We start from the raw sequence: 26,428 nt of genomic DNA, 5'->3' as shown, positions 1-26,428 counted from the left end.
TGCCATCCATGATAAGATAGTTTCATGAAAGGTACAGTACAACTCTAGAATATGTCCAGGTCAATAGTATGGGGGGCAGAGAACCAGTTTATAAAAGGCTTCATTCACGCGTCCGCAATTCTGTTCCACATTCATTTCTATGGGGCCGAATGATGTGCTGCCCGGATCCGGAAATGCGGACAAGATTAGGCATATTCTTTTATAGTGCCGGCAATGTGTGAACGCACATTGCTGGTTTTTTGCGGATCCGCAAAACACACACGGATGTGTGAATGGACCCTAAAACCTAGTTCACACGACCGTATGTCTTTTTCAGTGTTTTTCGGTCCGTTTTTTTGTTGCGTTTCAGTTTCTGTTCCGTTTTTCCGTTCCGTTTTTCCGTATGGCATTAACAGTATACAGTAATTACATAGAAAAAATTGGGCTGGGCATGAAAGTTTCAATAGATGGTTCAGCAAAAACGGAACGGATACGGAAGATATACGGATGCATTTCCGTTTGTGTTCCGATTTTTTGGCAGACCCATTGACTTGAATAGAGCCACGGAACGTGATTTGCGGGCAATAATAGGACATGTTCTATCTTTCAACGGAACGGAAAAACGGAAACGGAATGCATACGGAGTACATTCCGTTTTTTTTGCGGAACCATTGAAATGAATGGTTCCGTATACGGAACACAAAAAAACGGCCCGTACACTTGCAAAAAAAATTATCATGTGAACTAGGCCTAAGGCAGATTTAATGCTATATGAGAAACAAGTAGATAAAAAAGTGGGACTGCTGGGAGTACATATCAAATTTCTTAATATGGTCTTATCTACAAAAAGCACCTAATATATGAAAAGCAAGGAAGCAGTTAAATATCTTAGGTATATGCTTGTCTTCTATTAAGCTTCCAAGCTGTAAGTCATTTTTGTGGTTGAATTTTGTTTACCTGCCACCCAGAAGTTAAATGCAATTCTCCAAACTGTTCACCATCCAAAAGTTATTACTGCAAGGTCAAATTACCATACTTAAATGTAGCAGGAACGAAAAGCCCTGCCAATTCCTTCAGTGAACTGCAAACTTCACAGGAACCGGCTTAACGAGGGAAGGATTGCAATGTATTGATGATTAGGTTTCACTGATAGGGATAGCCTGAATAAAATAACGCATGGCTCGTTTGAGAAGATTTCTTAGCAATAATTAACCTAAAGAAAACACGGCTCTGTGGTAAGAGACATTTTCTTCTTAGCCACAAAATATGTTAATCAGAAATGTTCAGGATAGCTGAGCTTAGACTTTTAGTTTTTTCCCAAAAAGTGGTTGGTTTATACCCCATGGAAATGTCTTTGTGCCTCTTAAAGGCCTCTATTCTCTCAGCTGTTTTAGTAAATATTTGCATGCCCTATAATCATCACAATTTTGGAATACATTTTCTTAAAACTCTGTCTTGTGCCATACCTCTGATGTTCCTTATGGAAATGTATGAATAAATTGCCAAGGGGGTGCTATTTATTTCCTTGTCAAAGGGGTGGGAACCTACATACTTGCACACTGTGCTATCAGTGCAGACAGAGTAGGGACACACTCCATTGACCAGGAAAATTAGGACAGGACAACCCTGTTGTCAATTTATTAGCAGTTTTCCAAGAGGAAAAACTGAGAATTTGCTTGTAAAAAAAAGCCACCGATCAGATACACAGCCATCAAAACTCAAAAACGGCCACCATGCTTCCTTCACCACTCTGGTGACAGACATCAAGCTGTGCCTAGTGGGGCTCACACTCTAAGTTCCCTATCAGTATGGCTTTGGAGTGCGGGAGAACCTGGAGGAAACCCACACAAACACGGGGAGAACATACAAACTCCATGCAGAAAGTGAACTCGGCTGGATTCAAACCTAGGACCCTAGCACTGCAAGGCACCAGTGCTAACCACAAAGCCACTGTGCTACCCCTAGGTTGTTCACCAGAGACCATCACAAGGCCGGATGGACTTGGCTTCTAGGGACCCAAGTTAAGTCTGTGGAGTAAGTAGATCGCAGGCAGAGACCTATCAGAATGACCAAGGAGTACAGAAGAATAGTCAGCTAGCCAGTAGGAGCCAAATCGGTAGAGAAGGGGTAAATCCAGATATAAATCAAAGTCAGTTCACCAGGAGAGACAACTGAATCCAGATCAGTAGACAAAGTGTTAATCCAGAGACCAGGAGTAGAAAGTTTCACAATGCACAACAGAAGGAACAGGAACCAGGACACATACTGTATGAATCACAGGCAAAGACAAGCGGAAAGTGCCCGACTTAAATTCCCACCCAGCTCTGGTATTGGACACTGAGCCAGTGACCCGACTGGTGTGACATCCTGTCACTGATGGGGTGACCAGCAAGAGCTTATCTGGTCGGCATGGCAACCCTACTACAAGAGCTGGGCACTGGCACGTGGCTGGGTAAGTTCCTGACAGGAATGGGGCACTATCAAGTTGTAAGAAAAGAAACCCCATAATTGTTATTTCAAAGGGAATTCAAGAACAAATTAAAACAAAGGAAAACTGACAGGTTATGATTAACACTGGGTGTGTATGGTGTGTTTAGCGCTTGTGTGTGCATGCTATAGGGGGTGCAGCGGTAGCAGTGGCGAATGAACCCTGAAACCTGATGGGGTCCAAGGGTCTCTCTGGCACATAAAAACAAAAACACCTGCATAATATGGCAAGCTTTGATTTTTTTCCCACTGATTCACTTGGAGGCCAATGCATTAATCAAAATTCTGCTGGTTTCGGATTGCCAAAGAACAATGCAATAGGTAGCTCAGATTAAAGTAACACATTTAAAGAGGCCATAAACAATAGACAGAAGTAGGTTAATGGCTGAACAGCAGGTAAACGAATGACCATCTGGTGAATGATCATTACCCTGATGCAGCCACACACATTCAAATCCATATTGGCCATTACAGTCACTCAAACTGGCCATACGTGTTCAGTGAACCAGCAGCGGAATGATTGATCTGGCTAAAATGTTCTTTCACAGGAAAGTTTGTTCATCGACTAGCAATTCTACTACATTTTTTCCTTACTATGTCATCAGTCAGCTAATATAATTGATTGTTGTTACAGGCTATCGACAGGTTTAGTTTTTTATTATAATTATTTCATTCCACTTATCTTGGGTCAAAATAATTTCTCCAATTAGTCTTTATTCAAATTTTTCCCACATTTGCAGTACACAGCTTTCAATCTCACTGCATGTGGAGACTGTTCCTTCCGCTTCTCAACCGTCTACAGAAGCAGTAAAAATGTAAACTGTAAAAGACACACCATAGAACATTTTAATTAAAAAACTGTTTAAAAAGTATTATTTTTTGCCACAAAAGTTGTCTATAGCCTTTCCATTCTAATCAACTTTAGACTAGTGTGTATGGCCACATTTAAGCCATACAAATTAAAGGGGTTGTCTACTTTTTGGTTACTACTGACCAATGTGTTTCTAAGATGACTATATGGTGCTTAGTAATATAGCCTTTATTGAAGTTCTGTGCCATTGTCTACATTTCATAGTGTATGCCCCCCCCCCCCTTGTTTAAGTCTTTTGTGCTATCCACAAAGAGGTCTTGTAAGAAAATGTGACCATGCTAATAGCCTCCATGTGACGTCTCCTCTATCCAGTGTGCACCTGTACTGCTGGGAGTTTAATACCTCTGCAGTGTGTGTGTGAATAGAGGGGGCTGAGTGATAGCACGGAAGATCTGCCTAACAAGGGGACATGGCTTATAAAAGATAGCAAACGCACAGAATAGCAGAACACAGCCGGGGACAGGCGCGGTGGGGACAAGATGAGTTTGATTCTTGTATTAGGTGAAACACACTAGAGGGACTAGGCAAAACCTAGTGGATCCTGGAAAAGCCGTTTACGTTAGCCATGAGTATTATGTATAATATAAATATAGAACACATTTATATAAATATATAATAAAAAGTATTTATATTAAAATGAAAATAAATTAAACTACCACGGGTGGTGATCTCTTCACTTGTCATATACTGTATGTTTTCCTGTGCAGTTAGGAATTTCTGATAAAAGGTTTTGGGTAATGAGGGAAAATGCTTGGGAAGCACCAGTCTACATGGTTGTGGCATGCAACTAGACGCAGGATAAGTACCCACATCTTCATCTACTTGTTCCCAAAATACTAAATACTAATCTAGGATGGGTTTGGAGACTCGGATTTTGGTATTGAGCTTTGAGAACACGATGATCAGCATATTTTTATACAGGTCAGATAACTGAAAGGTCAGCATCTGCTGATGTTAGCCATTTAAATATAGTAATTATCACTGATCTGTAAAGTCAGATTGTAGTAAAACCCTTATGTAAAGACTTCTTGAGACCTTAACATACGGGCGCATTTATTAATAAATCCCCATAACTGGCAGACGATCCACTGAAGTTATTAACCCCTTAAGGACCGAGGACGTACCGGTACGCCCTATTTCCCGAGTCCTTAAGGACCGAGGACGTACCGGTACGTCCTGACTTAAAACCGTAACTCCGGCGCCGCGGGGGTTAATCGGAACGGGATTTCGGCTGAAATCATTCAGCCGGCATCCCGTAACAACGCAGGGGGGGGTCATTTGACCCCCCCGTATCGGCGATCGCAGAAAACCGCATGTCAATTCAGACCTGCGGTTTTCTGCGTTTCCGGTCCATTCGGGTGTCCTGTGACCCGATGAACCGGAAAAAGACTGCGATCGGTGGCGTAATTATACACCATCAATCGCAGTCCGAGGATTTGAGGAGGCGGTGCTGGCCCTGGTGCTGAACACTGCTGTCCAGGGTGCTGATTGGTGCAGGGGAGAGAGGCGCGAGATTCAAACTTCCTGCGCTCCTCTCTCCCCTCCTCTTCCTGTTCTGCACGAGCACCCGGCAGCATCGTCCAGCACCAGCTCCTGTGTCCCCCTAATCGGCATCCATCACCCTCCTGCACCCATCGCCACCCAGGTAGGTTAGGGTCAGTGAGGGAGAGGCACCGTTAGGCAGGGAAAGAAGGGAAAAGTAAGTTAGGAAAAAAAAAAAAAAAAAAAAAAAAAAACTTATCCAAACTTCCATCTATCCATCTAACCCTAACCCAGACCCCCCCCTGCCACTTGCCCCCCCCCCACTTGCATCCATCACCCTCCTGCACCCATCGCCACCCAGGTAGGTTAGGGTCAGTGAGGGAGAGGCACCGTTAGGCAGGGAAAGAAGGGAAAAGTAAGTTAGGAAAAAAAAAAAAAAAAATAAAAAAAACTTATCCAAACTTCCATCTATCCATCTAACCCTAACCCAGACCCCCCCCTGCCACTTGCCCCCCCCCCCACCAGGAGGAGGCAGGAGGGTGCAGGAGGGTGATGGATGTCCTTATGCTGTCCACAATCCACGGTAACGGCACCACCCCAGTCCCTGTGCGAGGTACAATCGGTATATGGGAGGAGTTGATCTCTCTGATCAAGTCCTCACGCCATATAACGCCATGCGCAAAACCCGGGCATGGTACAAAAAAGTTGCGGTCTACTTGGTGCAGGTTGCCATGTACAACTCTTTTGTACTATCCCGAAGCGCTGGCAGCACAGGGACATTCCTCCAATTCTATGAGGCAGTCCTCAAGGACCTGATCTTTTCGGACCGGGAAAGAGCAGGCCGGAGTACCTCGGGAACTGGAGGCGCCCGGATCGTCCCTGGCCAACACTTTCCAGGTGTGGTCCCCCATACTGGAAAGAAGGGACGAACCCAAAAAAAGTGCAGAGTGTGTCACAAGAGGGGGATACGGAAGGACACCACAACTCAGTGTGACACGTGCCCCGATCATCCGGGCCTCTGCATTATCAATTGCTTCAGGGAGTATCACACTTCCATGGAGTACTAAATTTTTATAATCCCCAACAGTTCACTAGAGAACATAAAACACTATGGCTCTCAGACTTTGGAGACACGAAAACTATTTTTCTTTCCCCAAAAAATATTAGTTTTAGTGCAGGCATCCTCAAACTGCGGCCCTCCAGATGTTGTAAAACTATAACTCCCAGCATGCCCAGACAACCTACAGCCATCATCAGGGCATAGTGGGAATTGTAGTTTTACAACATCTGGAGGGCCGCAGTTTTAGGATGCCTGCTTAGTGTGTCCAAAGTCTGAGAGCCATACATATTGGGCATCATCGCGTGCGTAAAAGTCGTCGCTATAAAAATAACTTTTGACCAAACGCCTCGGATGAACGGTGTTAAAAATATAAAATAAAAACTGTGCCAAAACACCTATTTTTGGGCAAAATTTCAATTTAAATCCATTTTGCCGGTAATAAAGCAAGGGTTAACAGCCAAACAAAACTCAATATTTATGGCCCTGATTCTGTAGTTTGCAGAAACACCCCATATGTGGTCGTAAATGGCTATATAGCCGCACGGCAGGGCATAGAACGAAGGGAACGCCATACGGTTTCTGGAAGGCAGATTTTGATGGACAGTTTTTTTTTTGACACCATGTCCCATTAGAAGCCCCCCCTGATGTAGCCTAGACTAGAAACTCCAAAAAAGTGACCCCATCTAAGAAACTACACCCCTCAAGGTATTCAAAAGTTACTTTACAAACTATGTTAACCCTTTAGGTGTTCCACAAAACTAAATAGCGAATGTAGAAACAATTTTAGAATTTAATTTTTTTGTTACATTGCCTCAAAAAAGAGTAATATAGAGCAACCAAAAATCATATTTACCCCTAAAATAGTCCCAAAACAACAACCACCTTATCCCGTAGTTTCCTAGATGGGGTCACTTTTATGGAGTTTCTACTCTAGGGGTGCATCAGGGGGCTTGAAAGGGTACATGGTGTAAATAAACCAGTCCAGCAAAATCTGCCTTCCAAAAACCATATGGCGTTCCCCTTCTTCTATGTCCTGCCGTTTAGCCAAATAGTAGTTTACCACCACATATGGGGTGTTTCTGCAAACTACAGAATCAGGGCAACCCATTTTGAGTGTTGTTTGGCAGTTAACCCTTCTTTTACTCCTGGAAAAAATTGATTATATTGGAAAATTTTCCAAAAAATAGAAATTTCAAAATTGTTTCTCCATCTGCCATTAACTCTTGTGGAACACCTAAAGGGTTAACAAAGTTTGTAAACCCAGTTTTGAATACCTTGAGGGGTGTACTTTCTTAGATGGAGTCACTTTTCTGAAATTTCTATTCTAGGGGTGCAACAGGGGGCTTCAAATGGGACATGGTATAAACAAAACCAGTCCTGCAAAATCTGCCTTCCAAAACCCATATGGTGTTCCCCTCCTTCTATGTGCTACCGTTCGGCCAAACAGTAGTTTACCACCACATATGGGGTGTTTCTGCAAACTACAGAATCAGGGCAACCCATTTTGAGTGTTGTTTGGCAGTTAACCCTTGTTTTACTCCTGGAAAAAATTGATTATATTGGAAAATTTTCCAAAAAATAGAAATTTCAAAATTGTTTCTCTATCTGCCATTAACTCTTGTGGAAGACCTAAAGGGTTAATAAAGTTTGAAAAAACAGTTTTGAATACCTTGAGGGGTGTAGTTTCTAGAATGGGGTCATTTTTGGGAGGTTTCTATTATCTAAGCCTCACAATATGACTTCAAACCTGAACTGGTCCATAAAAAGTGGGATTTTGAAGATTTCTCAAAAATTTCAAAATTTGCTTCTAAACTTCTAAGCCTTGTAACATCCCCAAAAAATAAAATATCATTCCCAAAATGCTACAAACATGAAGTAGACATATGGGGAATGTAAAGTCATCACAATTTTTGGGGGTATTACTATGTATTACAGAAGTAGAGAAACTGAAACTTTGAAATTTGCTAATTTTCTAAATTTTTGGTAAAAAATGTATTTTTTTATGCAAAAAAAATAACTTTTTTGACCCAATTTTAGCAGTGTCATGAAGTACAATATGTGACGAAAAAACAATCTCAGAACGGCCTGGGTAAGTCAAAGCGTTTTAAAGTTATGAGCACTTAAAGTGACACTGGTCAGATTTGCAAAAAATGGCCCGGTCCTTAAGGTGAAAATGAGCCCGGTCCTTAAGGGGTTAAGAGTCTGCCTGACGATGCGGAGCCAAACGGATCGTCTAGGCTTACAATGTAAGTCAATGGGGACGGATCCGTTTTTCACTGACACAATATGGTGCAATTGAAAACAGATCCGTCCCCCATTGACTTCCAATGTAAGTCAAGACTGATCCGTTTTGACTTAGACTTTTTTTTTATGAATAATGCAAACGGATCCGTTATGAACGGATACAAGCATTTGCATTATTGGTACGGATCCGTCTGTGCAGATACAAGATGGCTCCGCACCAAACGCGAGTGTGAAAGTAGCCTAACTATAACCTAGGCCTCATGTATTGGAAGCTGTACAGTAGCACGGCTCTGCTATATAATGATCCGATGATCAGGTGCCGTATATAAAAAGTTCTGTATATTTAACATCTGTAGATATTTATTTTCTGTAAGATTTTTACAGAATCAGGCAAAAAAAATATTAACTTCAGACATACTAAACTCCATTTCTAAGGATTCCCTATTAAAGGTTCACTAATAATGTAGAAATCAGCTCAGATAAGATTGCCCAGAGGTAAAGTGCATTTAAGGCTATGCCATAAGCTTAGCAAATCTGCAGCATCCGAAGCTCCAGGAGACCCTCTTGTTATGAATTACTTTGGGGTGAAGTAAGCCTGTCCTTAAGAGGTCTGTAAGTTCCCACAAATGAAAACATTTCAGGGACATTAAAAAACCCACCTATTACATTTCTGCGTGCTTTTATATTTCCCGTCTTTGTAGTGGAAATTTTTGTTTGTACTTTACTTGCCTCTCTTTCCTTCTTCCTCAGCTAGTAAAATACTTTATTTGACATATTTATGTGTGCAGCAAATATCTTCTTGGGACATTTTGTCACAATCTAAGATTCTGTTACACATGGTGAATTATTTTGGGTACTATTGAAATCTGGTCCAATCATTGTATCTACAAGAGGCAGAAAGTTGTGTTGAGGCCGGTCTGTCAATATATATTTCCTGCGCCAGGAAACTGACTATTCCTCTGGTTTAGTCAAGATTTCTGTAATATCTCGACAATTAGCAACATTTCAGTTCACGCACTAAACCTGTCACTCTACTGGCCCACACCAACAAAGATCGAAAAGAGTTGCCAAAGCGTGAAAACAACTTTAAACAAAGCGGCATATTTGCTTTGGAGGAAATTTAATGATGGGATTTGCTGAAAACTCAAAAATTGGTTTTCAGAGGAAAATGATTTCAAATCATTGCAGTAAGTAAGTTTTCAGACTTCTAAGAGCTGAGATGGCACTGTAGCACACTAAGGAAATTAAGTTCGCCAAAAAGGAGGTTGGGCAAGAAACTGAAAGATGCCTATAAATCACTAGACTAGTCAAGTTGTGAAAGACATAGTCCAAGTTCTGAGGCTAACTGAGGTGACACCCAGTAGTTCAGATACCATTGGTTTTAATAACTTTAAAAAGGTCACTAATGTCTGATGCTATCACCTTCTAAAGCTGGCCATTTTTAGGATTTCTGTTCACTGTGTTCCACTGTATGCCGTGTGGACTGGTTGCCGGTACTTGTGGGTGTGCATCTAGAGCCATGTGCACATCTGCCTCTGTCTTGTGCGTACTGGCCCACCATGTTTGTGGGCATCTGTCCTCTGGAGGAAGGGCGTGAGGATTTCTATTCACGGTGTTCCATTGTATGCCATGTGGACTGGTTGCTGGATACTTGTGGGTGTGCATCTAGAGCCATGTGTTGATGTGTAGAGGTTAATGCCTCTTTTTGTTTGTGTGCATTTGCATGTATTTTTGGGCTAATGAGCTCCGCTACAGTATATGTTCTGTCTGTCTATCCCGCCCCTTGGCTGAACAAACTGTTACAGAATCACTTGGGTACTTTCACACTAGCGTTTTTCTTTTACGGCATAGAGTTCCGTCCTAGGGGCCCTATACCGGAAAAGAACTGATCAGTTTTATCCCCATGCATTCTGAATGGAGAGTAATCTGTTCAGGATGCATCAGGATGTCTTCAGTTCAGTCTTTTTTACTTTTCAGGACGGAGATAATAAGGCAGCATGCTGCAGTTTTATCTCCGGCCAAAAAAACTGAACACTTGCCTAAATGCCGGATCCGTAATTTTTTCCATAGGAGTGTATTAGTGCCGCATCCGGCATTCAGATTGCCGCATTGACGGACCCATGCGCAGACATTCAAAAATGTGCCTGATGACACCAGAATCCGGTATTGCAATGCATTTTTCAGACTGATCAGGCTCCTGATCAATCTGAAAAATGCCTGATCAGTCAGAAAAAATGACATGCATTTGCATACAGTTTGCCTGATCAGGCAGGCAGTTCAGGCAACGGAACTGCCTGCCGGAATCAAACAACGCAAGTGTGAAAGTACCTCTGTCTTGATTCAAACAGTGGTTCCATAGCAGCTATACGTTAAATTAAGGTTGGCTGAACCCACCAATCTCCAGGGAATCAGCTGACTAATGTATTTTGTGGTGAACCAATATTCCCCCCCACGGCAGATTCCAGGGGAAAGAAGGATTGGGCTTGTTGGATTTCAAAATGTGTGATAATATGAGTAATGGAAGCCTTTAGGAATCTAATTTTTATGAGCACCTTTAGTTATTGGTTCATTATACAAACTGGATTCCAAAAAAGTTGGGACACTAAACAAATCGTGAATAAAAAGTGAATGCAATGATGTGGAGATGGCAAATGTCAATATTTTATTTGTAATAGAACGTAGATGACAGATCAAACGTTTAATTCGAGTAAATGTATAATTTTAAAGGAAAAATACGTTGATTAAAAATTTCCCAGTGTCAACAAATCCCCAAAAAGTTGAGACAAGTAGCAATAAGAGGCTGGAAAAAGTAAATTTAAGCATAACGAAGAGCTGGAAGAGCAATTAACACTAATTAGGTCAATTGGCAACATGATTGGGTATAAAAAGAGCTTCTCAGAGTGGCAGTGTCTCTCAGAAGCCAAGATGGGTAGAGGATCACCAATTCCCACAATGTTGCGCAGAAACATAGTGGAGCAATATCAGAAAGGTGTTACCCAGCGAAAAATTGCAAAGACTTTGCATCTATCATCATCAACTGTGCATAACATCATCCGAAGATTCAGAGAATCTGGAACAATCACTGTGTGTAAGGGTCAAGGCCGTAAAACCATACTGGATGCCCGTGATCTCCGGGCCCTTAAACGACACTGCACCACAAACAGGAATGCTACTGTAAAGGAAATCCCAGAATGGGCTCAGGAATACTTCCAGAAACCATTGTCAGTGAACACAATCCACCGTGCCATCCGCCGTTGCCAGCTGAAACTCTACAGTGCAAAGAAGAAGCCATTTCTAAGCAAGATCCACAAGCTCAGGCATTTTCACTGGGCCAGGGATCATTTAAAATGGAGTGTGGCAAATGGAAGACTGTTCTGTGGTCAGACGAGTCACGATTCGAAGTTCTTTTTGGAAATCTGGGACGCCATGTCATCCGGACCAAAGAGGACAAGGACAACCCAAGTTGTTATCAACGCTCAGTTCAGAAGCCTGCATCTCTGATGGTATGGGGTTACATGAGTGCGTGTGGCATGGGCAGCTTGCATGTCTGGAAAGGCACCATCAATGCAGAAAAATATATTCAGGTTCTAGAACAACATATGCTCCCATCCAGACACGTCATCTCTTTCAGGGAAGACCCTGCATTTTTCAACAAGATAATGCCAGACCACATTCTGCATCAATCACAACATCATGGCTGCGTAGGAGAAGGATCTGGGTACTGAAATGGCCAGTCTGCAGTCCAGATCTTTCACCTATAGAGAACATTTGGCGCATCATAAAGAGGAAGGTGCAACAAAGAAGGCCCAAGACGATTGAACAGTTAGAGGCCTGTATTAGACAAGAATGGGAGAGCATTCCTATTTCTAAACTTGAGAAACTGGTCTCCTCGGTCCCCAGACGTCTGTGTGTTGTAAAAAGAAGGGGAGATGCCACACAGTGGTGAAAATGGCCTTGTCCCAACTTTTTGGGGATTTGTTGACACCATGAAATTCTGATTCAACATATTTTTCCCTTAAAATGGTACATTTTCTCAGTTTAAACTTTTGTTCCGTGATTTATGTTCTATTTTGAATAAAATATTAGAAGTTGGCACCTCCACATCATTGCATTCAGTATTTATTCACGATTTGTATAGTGTTCCAACTTTTTCGGAATCCGGTTTGTAGCAGAGCATATGGGTTGTGCTGATTTCTAAATCCCTGCAACATTTTATATAAAAAATAAAATAAAATCTCAAATCCATGGAAAGACAGAATGACCCCATAGGAAAGTTCACATTTCATTTTTTTTTGTTAACATTAAGGTGTTTATAAAGAGGCGATTCATGGGAATGTGGAAAACAGTACATAGTTGGTTAAAAACCACCTAAGTCTACTGTTTAACACTTGCAAACCCATGTTGATCCAGAGGAAGGCAAATATCGCTAAATGGTAGAGACCCAATTCCCTTCTTAAAGCTATTGACACTTTCATCCATTACCAAAGTAAACTGGTTTGACAAGACCTCGCTTTCATAAAACCATGTTGGCTACTGGTGACCATATCATTGTCCAAAACATACCGTCCAACATGATCTCTCAATAAATGGTCAAGTCATTTTGCATTTATAGAAGTTAAACTTCTATAAACTAGAACTACAAACTAGCTCATAATTGTCTAGCTTTTTCTTTGAACCTTTAAACTCAAATTATTCACATATACATGTATGTACAGACATTTCTGTGTTTGTCTTTTTAGATAATTTTTATGCTGGTTCGACTTACTTTATTTGCTTCTTGCATTGAATTATTCTCCAGTCATTGGCAGAACTCCGCATGGGGATGTTTGGCAAAGAATACTAAGCTGCTTTGATCAAACTGAAGAGTAATCTATGGTGCCAGGAGTGTACAATACACTTAAAATTATGCAGTAAATCCCCCCCCCCCCCCCCCCAAAAAAAAAAAAAAAAAACATCACAGAGGACCAGTAAATAATAACAAATGGAAAAAAACTATAAAATCGATTTAAAAAGAAAAATAGTTTTCCAGAATCAACTGTTACCACTACATAAGCAAAGTTGCCCAGTAAACACAATAACATGTCTATGTCCAAGCCTGGTATGAGAAAAAAACATTGGAATGGACAAGCGGTACAACCCTCGCTAACTTTATGGTTTATGCCAATATCAGCAGTGGAAAAACCCGTCTGCTAATCAGTTCCATCATTCTTAGATTCACCGGTAGTCAACATACCACTTCATGGGAACCAAAGATGCGGCTTAGCCTCTCTTGGAGGACTGCACATGCAATGTACCATATTTGCCCACCATATTCGGTGGAGAGGTGGCCACACATAAGCTACAAAAAACAAAACCAGAGTCTGTTAATAATGGAGTTTGAGCCCCTGTGTCTGATATATTCTACTACAAGCAGTACACAGCTCCATACACTCTGCTGTTCTGCCTATATGCACAAATGGAAAAGGGAGGCTTGCACCACATGTAGAGATGACCAGTTGCTGCCACCGCTGTAGAGTCTAGTTCAATGATTCTCAATGTACCCCCTATTCAGACAAATAGCATCAAGAAATTCTAAGGTTATGATTAATGCATGAGCATAGGGCAATTACCCTCTAAACAGATGGCATGCACCCCATAAGGCAGGGGAGGGCATATTTTTTGTTCAACCAGTGCAGCTGCATATGGGCACAGAGGGTAAGAGGGCACACTGTTACTTTTACAATCTGTTCAGCTGCAGATGTATCGCTGTGAAATTACAGGCAGAAAATCCAGTGTACAGAGCAGCTGCAAAGCATGTGAGATTTTACCAAGTCTCCTGCACATGCTGCATGAAAAATCCATGTGGAATTTGCAGTGTAATCCACCTGCAGTGGGGAATTTAAATCTGTGGCATATCAATTTATGCTGCAGATTTTCACTGCAGATTTCACACTTTGTAATCAATTCCACAGCAAGCATGCAGTAAAATTCACAAACAAATCGCCATGTGGCACATATGGATTTTGCCAAGGCTTCCTTTAAGGATGTCCTCATAAAATCATAGAACAATCATCAGTGGAAATTCCACAGTGAAAAATCTGCCCCATGTGGATGTACCCTTATGGATAGGGTTTGTTCACAATTTCTTTCTCTAACGAAAAGTCCCGTCCATACATCTTAATGGGTGTGTTTCTGCATCGTACTATATATCCGTTTCAGATTTTAAGTCCTATTCAATTGGATGGGGCAGTCACATTAAAGGAGTTGTCTCAACTGGAACACTGATGGCCAGCGATATCAGAGAGGTGTGGGTCCCACCTCTGGGACCTGTACCCATCTCTAGAACGGAGTGACCAAAGTTCAAAAGTTACATGCGAGACCGCCCTCTATTCATTTCTATGGGAGCGCCGAAAACAGCCAAGTAGCACACTTGGCTATTTTCAGCAATCCCATAGAAATGAATGGAGGGCAGCCATGCATTTCTATGTTCTCTTTGGGACCTTCATTCTAGAGATAGTTATCTGATATTGGTGGCATATCCTAGCGATATACCACCAATCTTCCAGCTGTGCAACAAATCTGCTATTAACATACCCTAAAAGCAGCTAGTAGATTCTTAATGTTAGATTTTGGTAACCTATTATATTGGATGATAGGGACTGAGCTATTGAAATTCCTGGCTCATAATTATTGCTTGATTGTCAGACAGACATGAGGAGGCACTATCGGAGAGCAAGGGACCCAGATACCGATCTTCTGTCTTTGACTGCCCATGTCTGGGGTAGACATTCTGCAGGATGGAAACCTAGGCAGACCTGATAATATGGACAATATGGATAATAGCATATAGTATGAAAAGAAGAACCAGTTCAATGGTAAAGACCATTATGCTACACCAAATTGAAAGACAAGAATCACCGATTCACTAGCGAAAAGTTGGGTGGACAATTAAATACTAGCATTTTTTTTAGGCATTGCTGTATTATTGCTGAATACATCTGCTCCAGGTTGTGTAAGAACAAAGATACCTAGTTCTGTGGGGTTTCTTAAGTAGCAAGGAAAACCTGTGTTATGTTAAGCTAATTCTAACCTTCCTTCTTATAGAACAAAGCCGTTGTTAATACCAAAACTCAACAAAATCAACAAAAACTAAACTTAACAAAAATTATCATCCTGTCCATCATGATGCCTGAATTAGATTACAAACCATAGTATTCCAAGGACTGTTGTTTTAAATTGTATGGCTGCCTTAGAAATGTTAAGTATCAGGAAAATCTCTCTTTATGGCCAAGAGCCACCACCGTACATAACATAAATCAAGTCTGAGTAATGTCGTGCCATTCAAAATAAATGCAGAAGTCTGGGATAGCCTGTTAGCAGACATTTTACCTGAAATGTAAGCATGACTTTGGTAGATCTAAAAGTTCTGCTAGGAAGGACTGATTCCTATCTGATGTTAATATATGCATGATTTGCATTGACTTCTGTAGTCTACCGTGGTCATTAAAACATTCAATAGCCCACCTGAACCCATTCCAACCCTTCCAGCCGTCTTATGAGAAATTGTATATTTCCTATGAATAACCATTTTAAATTAAGTTGTATTGTGGTGGACTTGAGTTTAATCCTAACTTACATGTTTCTCAAATATTCTCAAGGTAAAAAAAAAATATATCATATTTGTGGTATGCCTCTGCACCATGAAGATTACTCAACTATGCTTTCCAGTAATGCACAAAAGAAGTATTATGGCGCATAGCTGCCAGACATGCTAAAAAGAGAATACTCATGCCAAGTGGTAACCATGTGTCAAGAACATTTTCTAACATATATGGCTACACTATATACACTAAGCATTCATAATTTTAATTTTTTTTCAAGATGAACATGGTAAATTTAAAGTATTGTAAGTTCTTGGAAAACAGGAAATTTCCCACCTCCCCTGTGCTGCCACTTCCCACGTCCCCCACCAATCACTGGCTGCAGCAGTGACCTCAGTGGTGTCCACTTAAAAAAAAGTGATTGGCTGCAGTGATCATGTCACGTGTAGTGTTGGGCAAAATTGTGGTTTCAAGTTCAGTGTACAAGGTTCGGGTTATCTAAGAATTCAGTTATGGATTTCGCTACCATGGACCCCAAGTTATGGTCTATAACGGAATTCTTAGATAACCCGAACATTGTACGCTGAACATGAAACCACAAGTTCGCTCAAAACTACGGTAGTCATCTGTCATTTTGACATGTCAGCCAAAAGGGGGTTCGGGAAGGGTTGGTTGTCGGGAGGTTACTACCAACCAGCCCAAATTCTGTGCTGGGAGGTTTGCCATGCTGACCAGTCAAGCTCCAGCTATAACAATGAGCCTAGATGCTGAGCCAGTCAGGTTCCGGTCACAGTGTCCAATCTCCGAGCTAGGTGGGGTATTTAACCACCTCCCGACCGCCGTACGCGTATATGCGTCCGGGAAGTGGTTGCTTTATTCCTCCTGGACGCATATACGCGTCTTCTCGCGAGACGCGAGATTTCCTGTGAACGCGCGCGCGCTCACAGGAACAGAAGGTAAGCGAGTGGATCTCCAGCCTGCCAGCGGCGATCGCTCGCTGGCAGGCTGGAGATCCGAATTTTTTAACCCCTAACAGGTATATTAGACGCTGTTTTCATAACAGCGTCTAATATACCTCCTACCTGGTCCTCTGGTGGTCCCTTTTGTTAGGATCGACCACCAGAGGACTCAGGTAGGTCAGTACAGTCCCACCAAACACCACACTACACTACACTACACTACACCCCCCCCCCCCCGTCACTTATTAACCCCTTATAAACCCCTGATCACCCCATATAAACTCCCTGATCACCCCCCTGTCATTGATCACCCCCCTGTCAGGCTCCGTTCAGACGTCCGCATGATTTTTACAGATCCGATCCATGTATCCATGGATCCGTAAAAATCATGCGGACGTCTGAATGGAGCCTTACAGGGGGGTGATCAATGACAGGCGGGTGATCACCCATATACACTCCCTGATCACCCCCTGTCATTGATCACCGCCCTGTCAGGCTCCATTCAGACGTCCGCATGATTTTTACGGATCCGATCCATGTATCCATGGATCCGTAAAAATCATGCGGACGTCTGAATGGAGCCTTACAGGGGGGGGTGATCAGTGACAGGGGGGTGATCACCCTGATTACCCTGATCACCCCCTGTCATTGATAACCCCCCTGTAAGGCTCCATTCAGACGTCCGCATGCGTTCTGTGGATCCGATCCATGTATCCATGGATCCGTAAAAATCATGCGGACGTCTGAATGGAGCCTTACAGGGGGGGTGATCAGTGACAGGGGGGTGATCACCCTGATTACCCTGATCACCCCCTGTCATTGATAACCCCCCTGTAAGGCTCCATTCAGACGTCCGCATGCGTTTTGTGGATCCGATCCATGTATCCATGGATCCGTAAAAATCATGCGGACGTCTGAATGGAGCCTTACAGGGGGGGTGATCAGTGACAGGGGGGTGATCACCCTGATTACCCTGATCACCCCCTGTCATTTATAACCCCCCTGTAAGGCTCCATTCAGACGTCCGCATGCGTTCTGTGGATCCGATCCATGTATCCATGGATCCGTAAAAATCATGCGGACGTCTGAATGGAGCCTTACAGGGGGGGTGATCAGTGACAGGGGGGTGATCACCCTGATTACCCTGATCACCCCCTGTCATTGATAACCCCCCTGTAAGGCTCCATTCAGACGTCCGCATGCGTTCTGTGGATCCGATCCATGTATCCATGGATCCGTAAAAATCATGCGGACGTCTGAATGGAGCCTTACCAGGGGGGGAGTGATCAATGACAGGGGGGTGATCAGGGAGTCTATATGGGTGATCACCCCCCTGTCATTGATCACCCCCCCCCCCCCCCCCCCCCCGGTAAGGCTCCATTCAGCCATTTTTTTTGGCACAAGTTAGTGGACATTTTTTGTTTGTTTTTGTTTTTTTCTTACAAAGTCTCATATTCCACTAACTTGTGTCAAAAAATAAAATCTCACATGGACGCACCATACCCCTCACGGAATCCAAATGCGTAAACATTTTTAGACATTTATATTCCAGACTTCTCACGCTTTAGGGCCCCTAAAAAGCCAGGGCAGTATAAATACCCCACATGTGACCCCATTTCGGAAAGAAGACACCCCAAGGTATTCCGTGAGGGGCATATTGAGTCCATGAAAGATTGAAATTTTTGTCCTAAGTTAGCGGAAAGTGAGACTTTGTGAGAAAAAAAACAAAAAAAATCAATATCCGCTAACTTATGCAAAAAAAAAAAAAATTCTAGGAACTCGCCATGCCCCTCATTGGATACCTTGGGGTGTCTTCTTTCCAAAGTGGGGTCACATGTGGGGTATTTATACTGCCCTGGCTTTTTAGGGGCCCGAAAGTGTGAGAAGAAGTCTGGGATCCAAATGTCTAAAAATGCCCTCCTAAAAGGAATTTGGGCCCCTTTGCGCATCTAGGCTGCAAAAAAGTGTCACACATGTGGTATCGCCGTACTCAGGAGAAGTTGGGGAATGTGTTTTGGGGTGTCATTTTACATATACCCATGCTGGGTGAGAAAAATATCTTGGTCAAATGCCAACTTTGTATAAAAAAAATGGGAAAAGTTGTCTTTTGCCAAGATATTTCTCTCACCCAGCATGGGTATATGTAAAATGACCCCCCAAAACACATTGCCCAACTTCTCCTGAGTACGGCGATACCAGATGTGTGACACTTTTTTGCAGCCAAGGTGGGCAAAGGGGCACCTTTCGGATTTCGCAGGCCATTTTTTACACATTTTGATTTCAAGGTACTTCTTACACATTTGGGCCCCTAAATTGCCAGGGCAGTATAACTACGCCACAAGTGACCCCATTTTGGAAAGAAGACACCCCAAGGTATTCCGTGGGGGGCACGGCGAGTTCCTAGAATTTTTTATTTTTTGTCACAATTTAGCGGAAAATGATGATTTTTCTTTTTTTTTCTTTTTTCCTTACAAAGTCTCATATTCCACTAACTTGCGACAAAAAATAAAAAATTCTAGGAACTCGCCATGCCCCTCACGGAATACCTTGGGGTGTCTTCTTTCCAAAATGGGGTCACTTGTGGGGTAGTTATACTGCCCTGGCAATTTAGGGGCCCAAATGTGTGAGAAGAACTTTGCAATCAAAATGTGTAAAAAATGCCCTGCAAAATCCGAAAGGTGCACTTTGGAATATGTGCCCCTTTGCCCACCTTGGCAGCAAAAAAGTGTGACACATCTGGTATCGCCGTACTCAGGAGAAGTTGGGGAATGTGTTTTGGGGTGTCATTTTACATATACCCATGCTGGGTGAGAAAAATATCTTGGTCAAATGCCAACTTTGTATAAAAAAATTGGAAAAGTTGTCTTTTGCCAAGATATTTCTCTCACCCAGCATGGGTATATGTAAAATTACACCCCAAAAAACATTCCCCAACTTCTCCTGAGTACGGCGATACCAGATGTGTGACACTTTTTTGATGCCAAGGTGGGCAAAGGGGCACATATTCCAAAGTGCACCTTTCGGATTTCACCGGTCATTTTTTACAGATTTTGATTGCAAAGTACTTCTCACACATTTGGGCCCCTAAATTGCCAGGGCAGTATAACTACGCCACAAGTGACCCCATTTTGGAAAGAAGACACCCCAAGGTTATCCGTGAGGGGCATGGCGAGTTCCTAGAATTTTTTATTTTTTGTCGCAAGTTAGTGGAATATGAGACTTTGTAAGAAAAAAATAAAAATAAAAAATCATCATCATTTTCCGCTAACTTGTGACAAAAAATAAAAAGTTCTATGAACTCACTATGCCCATCAGCGAATACCTTAGGGTGTCTACTTTCCGAAATGGGGTCATTTGTGGGGTTTTTCTACTGTTTGGGCATTGTAGAACCTCAGGAAACATGACAGGTGCTCAGAAAATCAGAGCCGTTTCAAAAAGCGGAAATTCACATTTTTGTACCATAGTTTGTAAATGCTATAACTTTTACCCAAACCATTATTTTTTTGCCCAAACATTTTTTTTTTATCAAAGACATGTAGAACTATAAATTTAGCGAAAAATTTATATATGGATGTCGTTTTTTTTTGCAAAATTTCACAGCTGAAAGTGAAAAATGTCATTTTTTTGCAAAAAAATCGTTACATTTTGATTAATAACAAAAAAAGTAAAAATGTCAGCAGCAATAAAATACCACCAAATGAAAGCTCCATTAGTGAGAAGAAAAGGAGGTAAAATTCATTTGGGTGGTAAGTTGCATGACCGAGCGATAAACGGTGAAAGTAGTGTAGTGTCGAAGTGTAAAAAGTAGGCCTGGTCATGAAGGGGGTTTCACCTAGCGGGGCTGAAGTGGTTAAAGTGTACCTCGACCTTCACAAACACTTTATCTAAACAAGTTTGAAATTATTTTTGACTTGTTTATTTTTATACTTTATTTTTATTTTTTTACTTTTACTAGCGAAATAGGAGCCTAAAGTTCCATAGCCTATTGCGCTTTAGAGTTTATATTCCTGTACACCGCTGTATACTGGTGTACAGATTCCTCTCTGGCTAAACTAAAGGCTGTAAAGACTGGAAACCACTGCTGCTCTTCTCAAACCTTGCACACATGGGTCTCGATTTTAGGCCAAACATCTAACACGTGTGCTTCTCTGTGACCAGAAGCTCTGGGGGTGTTTGACCCATCTCCTCCGCCAGCTCCACAGCATTTGGGGTTTAGCAGGGTAGAGCAACAATGTGAAATGGGAGCTCCTGCCCTGCGCTCGCTTTGCTAATAGCCAGCGTTTCTTCATATCCAATGTAAAAACTGATGACATCTGTTCTGTCTCCCGCACCTTCATTGTGGGTGACATCTTATATCATTTTCTAGATGTATTTTGGACGGAAAAAAATAAAACAATAAAAACATTAATTGAAGATTTGAGGTCACAAAACTTATTAACCCAGCTCCTCAGAGACGACTGAGAAGATCTACAAGTTTTGGAGAAAAATTTAGTGGCATGATTCTGTCTTCAGTTTATAGAAGTTAATCTGTGTTTATGAGACACTGAGTACATTGAGCTACGCATATTTGATCGTTAACATCTAAGAGAAAAGCAGAAAAGTTTGGACGACCTGTTCTGGGGATTAAAAATAAAATGTCTCTACTTCTAGAAATGTTCTGTAACTGTGCGCAGCAACTGATAGTGGTCACGTGAGGCTGTTAGTTTAGGCAAGTGGAAGATTTGGAACAGGCTTTTCACAGTTCTCTGATGACCATATTAGAACTTTTCAAAAACCACAAACGTGCAGATGAAATATGTGTTTCAGATGGGACGCAGAATTATTTCTTTAATAAATTCATTACCCTATAGGAGTGTTTACACGTTTTAATCCTGCAATGTTTTGGGTAAATAATGATAGGAGGTTTTACCTCTTATCCATCCTATTGTATATTGTCCTATTTTTCACTATTGAGGTACAGGTTTAGAAAGATTCAAATATTTAAAAGGGTTGTCCAGCAGTATCTGCACATTGGGCGTGTTCAAAAACCCGTACTCGCCTGCTAATGTAACACCCCAGAGTTGTGTTACTACACGCCTCTACCCCGCTACTATCTTCTAAGAGCCTGTGTATTGTCATCTGATGTAATTTATATTATGTCTTCACAAATGTGCATATAAAACCATGTTAAATACAATTGTTCCTGTAATTTCCCGGGTTCACCAGCAGATGGCAGCAATGCATTGGTCAGGTACAAGTCCTAGTTTAGTGTATCTAGGCAGGAATGGATTATTCCAGCTTAGCTCCCCATCTGTGAGAGAAGTGGGCTGTTCCAACATCCTGCAGCATGGGTGAAGAAGGAAGTTAGAATCAGTATAGCCCACCCCCTGCTAGAGGTAGGGTGTGTGTGTGTGTGTGTGTGTGTAGGAGATCCCCTGCATAGGGAAGACAGCAAGGATCTTGTCTCGGCTGAGACTTGATCATATCCCCAGACTGAGCAGCTTCAGCCTCAGCTGGATGAAAAGAAGCAGAAACTACAACCTCCAGAGTTCCAGGAAGAAAGCATTCCCTGAGAAATCTGAGAGATAAGTCCAGAGACCTAGGAGAAGCCATTCCTCTTCAGCTAGTCTGCCCCCATACAGCAGAAGTTATAGAAAAGTGCAGAAGATTAATTCCTGTCACAATTACAGAGCTACCAAGCAGACTACTTATCCTGAAAGCTCCCCACATGTAAAGCAGAAGCACTCATTCCTGCCAATCATTGCTAAAAACCTGCTGGGACTAAGAGACCAAGGCTGTATACTGCTTGGATACAAATTATCTTCATTAAAGAAACGGAAACACCGTTGACAGAATTATCACCACCCTATAGAGACATTATAAGCAATCATACCACTCTGGCATTCCTAATCTGGGATATACATTATAACACCTTGGAAGGGCCCTGGGGTAGTACCCTGCACACGCTGCAATTGGAGTCACGACAAATCAGAACCTTAAATCTCCGTATCCTGGCCATTGCACTAACCAAAGCTCTGTTTGGCTCCCTTGCTCCCTTCAGCAGTGTGGTCCCCATCCTGTAAACTTCTGGATGAATGGGGTCACGTCACTGCCATTGTTCCCTCTAAGCCTGGGGTGTAGATATAGGGGAAGCGGCTGATTTGGGGCCTGAACTCAGAAGGGGACCACCTAAGAGGAGGATTTAACAGATTTTATATACAGGGCCCCCTCAACAGTATTATACAATTACATTATATATAGTTACACTGTAGAAAACAGACGAAGCTGCTACTCAGGAGTGGGGGTTGCACAGGATTCGAGAGTTGCGAACAAGTTGCTGGGGGAGGGGGCCCATTAAAAAATTTGCTGTGGGGCCCAGTCATATCTAAGTACACAACTGCTCTAAGCCTTTGCAGTTACTGAGTGGAGCTGGGCGATACATCATGAAAGATGGGGAATCTGTTAATAAGGGTGGATTCCCATGTAGCAACCATAGGGTAAACTTCAAATTGTGTGTGAAAATCATTTAAGGGGTATTCCCAATTTCCCATCTCTGACTTTTCTGTGGGTTTACCATACAAGTCCAATAGATGCGGACTCTCGAGAACAGAGCTTTATTTGCCTACTGCAGTGTATGAGGAGGTGACTCCACATGCATGTCTCTCTCCATTTACTTCTAAAGGCCCCTTTACATGGCCAGATGGAGTAGATGATTGTCGGGATGCAAACATTCCTTCTCGACAAATCGCCTGCTCGTCATTTGAGGAGGCCTCTACATTTACATGCAGCGATCTCCTCCAAAGAATCATTGCTGTTTAGATGGTGGGATCTGCTGCTGGCAAATAATGATCAAGGTTAACCTTTCGGTCATTTATAGGTAATCGGTGGCAGCTTTACACCAGCAAGTAATTGATACAGAGAGCTTGTATGAAGACTTGTTAGTGATAATCTGCCCAGGCAAGGTAAAGGACCCTTAAAGAGGACCTTTCACCACAAAACGCAATGCAATCTGAACCATGTTATAGAGAAGGAGAAGCCAAGAAGATTGATATATAGTTTTGATGGAAAAGATTCAGTAAAACCTGTAATTTATTCATATATCTTTGCTTTTTCCACTTCCTGCGAACAGCTATGGGTACAGGGGGGAGGAGTAATCAGTGACAGAGCGATCTCTTATACACACAATGCTATCAATCACTGATAACCCCCTCCTCCCTGTAACCATAGCTGTGATGGGATGCGACACCACAGATAGCACAGTGATAACCTTCTGAATAAAGATAATGTAGTAAATGTTACCTGCAGTCCTATGTAACACCACAGATGACATAGTGATAACTCACTGGTTACAGAAAATTTTGTAATTGTTACCTGCAGTCCCATGTACCACCACAGATGGCACAGTGATAACAGAGTACAAATAACGTAATAATTGTTACCTGCAGTCCTATGTAACACCAGAGATAACACAGTGATAACCCTCTAGGTACAGATATTGTAGAAAATGTTACCTGCAGACCCATGTAACACCACAGATAATACTGTGATAACCCTCTATGTACAGATAATGTAGACGAGGTAACTTGCAGTCCTATGTAACACCATAGATAACAGTGATTGGGTGACGGATGCAGTCTTTGACAATACTTGGAAAGGTGATCAAGGCAAACAACAGACCTTCAGGTCTGTATCATGCCAAGATCATGGCAGATATTGATTTGCGACTGATCGCTTTAACTTCTGTTGTTTTGGGCCAGAACAACAATTTTCACTGACCGGCCGTGGCCAACAAGCGAATCAGACAAAGGCTATGTGCAAGATGACATCTTAGCCATAATGTTACAGATCCAGAAAACAGTAAATGTGCATGAGTGAATCTCTATGTCAGCTCTTACTTTGTTCATTTTGGGAGTAGATGTTTCGGATGGTTGTAGGAATAAGGGAGAGGACACTTTGGAATAAATTTAATGACAAATGCGGCAGAGCTGAGGGTATTGTTTTGCACATCCTATGGTGTTATAACTTATATTTTATGCCTATCCCTGTACGCAAACCTTCCGCATAACCTTAACCTAGAGAGTTGATGTGGCAAAGAGTTACCGTACGTGGCAAATGTTTTTGGCTTTAGACTTACACTTGTGGAGGCCACAGCTTCTTGGACACTTTTCATGATGAACTCGTGTGTGATTGTCCGGGTGGGTAATTCATTGTAAAGGGAGTTGATTAAAGCAACCTTGGCCGCATCTCGCCGTGCTTCTGCTCTACTTGTGCAACACTGAGGAAACAATGAAGACAAAGCTAATTAATATTATAGTGTGTATTATTGAGACACATAAGTTACATAAAGAAGTATTGTGTCACAGGGCATTTGAAAGAAGCACGTGTATAAGAAACCCCATACAGGGTTAAATAGGACTGTCACCTCTCCCGACATTTCCGTTTTAGTAAATACTTGCATTCCCCATAGTGTTACAATTCTGGTGCATCTACTCATTTGACTTTATGTTGTGCCATTCCTCTATTATTCCTTCTAAAGCTTTATGAGTGAATTACCAGCAGTCAGAAATAAAGGTCCTTCTAGCTCTACCATTTAGGGGGTGTGTCTGCACAGTCTAAAATTGGCAGCACTGATTGGATAATGCCATACTGTGCAGGGACACACCCCCAACCAGTAGCACCCTGATGGACCGTGGTGAAAGTCCTAGAAGAAGGACACCCTGTGACCAGGAAGCCATCAGGGACCCTTCTAACAAAAAAGGTCCAAAATGGTTAAATTGGCTCTTTAAGGTGCAAGTGCACTTTAATGACCATATTGAGAAAATTACATAGTTTGACAAATCTGTAATTTTTAGGTTAGTAGTGGCGTTCCCTCCCTTTACATATTTGGATGCAGTATTTCTTCCAATACCCTCACATTCCATCCATAAATAATAAGATCACATTTGACAAATACATAGGTATGGTTGCTAGATTAAAGGGGTTATTCATCTAAAAAAAACGGAGACCGCTTAGGCCGCCATACACAAGTGTATTGTCAGCTGAACCCGCCATGAACGGTTGTTTTTGTCAATAGTCTAATTTGTATGGGGAGCTTCTGACTCTACTGACAGATGATGTTGGGGGAGAGAAGGATGGGATGAATATTTTTGCCCAATCCTTTTGTTCTCCTGGGAGATAAGCTTCCCACAGAAGTGGCTGGTAGAGGCCTTCTCCTCCCTCCCTATTGAATACACATACATATTCGTATGAGCGTGTATGTATATGGGGTAGTCAGGAGGGAGTAGGGAGAGACCGTGAATGTGTATGGCAGCCTTTAGGCAAGTAATCAGCTGCAGTGGTCACTTGTTTCTAAATAAGGGCTCTTTCACACGAGCGGATCCTGTGCGGGTAATCCGCTGCATGAGAGAGAGCCAGGCCCCGCTCCGGACAGCAGAGACAATGATTGATAATACTCCGTGCCTCTCTGTGACCTTTTTACTACAAAATCTCGGTGAGATAAAGTTGTCATCGTGATTTTGTAGTAAAAAGGTCACAGAGAGGCACGGAGTATAATCAATCATGTTACTGCTCCGTGTCTCTGCTGTCCGGAGCGGGGCCTGGCTCTCTTTCACGCAGAGGATTACCCGCACGGCATCTGCTCGTGTGAAAGAGCTCTAACATATTTTTCATTATTCTATGGCATTTCCCAACATTTCCCCCGTTTTTGGTTGTTCTCAGACAATGCTTTTAAATACATAAATGGAAATGGGTGCGAGCAGAACTGGAATTGCCAAAAAGACTCCTGTCT

At 42.3% G+C, this 26,428-nt stretch overlaps 1 protein-coding gene across 1 annotated transcript in view; it reads right to left on the bottom strand.

Moving 5' to 3' along the window:
- LOC122935548 (protein limb expression 1-like) overlaps window positions 1–24,919 on the bottom strand; it is a 75,917-nt gene extending 50,998 nt beyond the window's left edge. The window contains exon 1 of the mRNA XM_044291320.1: window positions 24,776–24,919. Within this exon, the coding sequence (XP_044147255.1) occupies window positions 24,776–24,811 (36 nt within the window). The 5' untranslated portion in view covers window positions 24,812–24,919. The remainder of the gene's footprint in view (window positions 1–24,775) is intronic.
- Window positions 24,920–26,428: the final 1,509 nt, after the last annotated feature.

Source organism: Bufo gargarizans, chromosome 1 (assembly GCF_014858855.1).
Source record: "Bufo gargarizans isolate SCDJY-AF-19 chromosome 1, ASM1485885v1, whole genome shotgun sequence".
NCBI classification, from domain to species: domain Eukaryota; kingdom Metazoa; phylum Chordata; class Amphibia; order Anura; family Bufonidae; genus Bufo; species Bufo gargarizans.
Note: the sequence above shows the minus strand (reverse complement) of the source record. Positions and strands in the feature narration are given on the sequence as shown.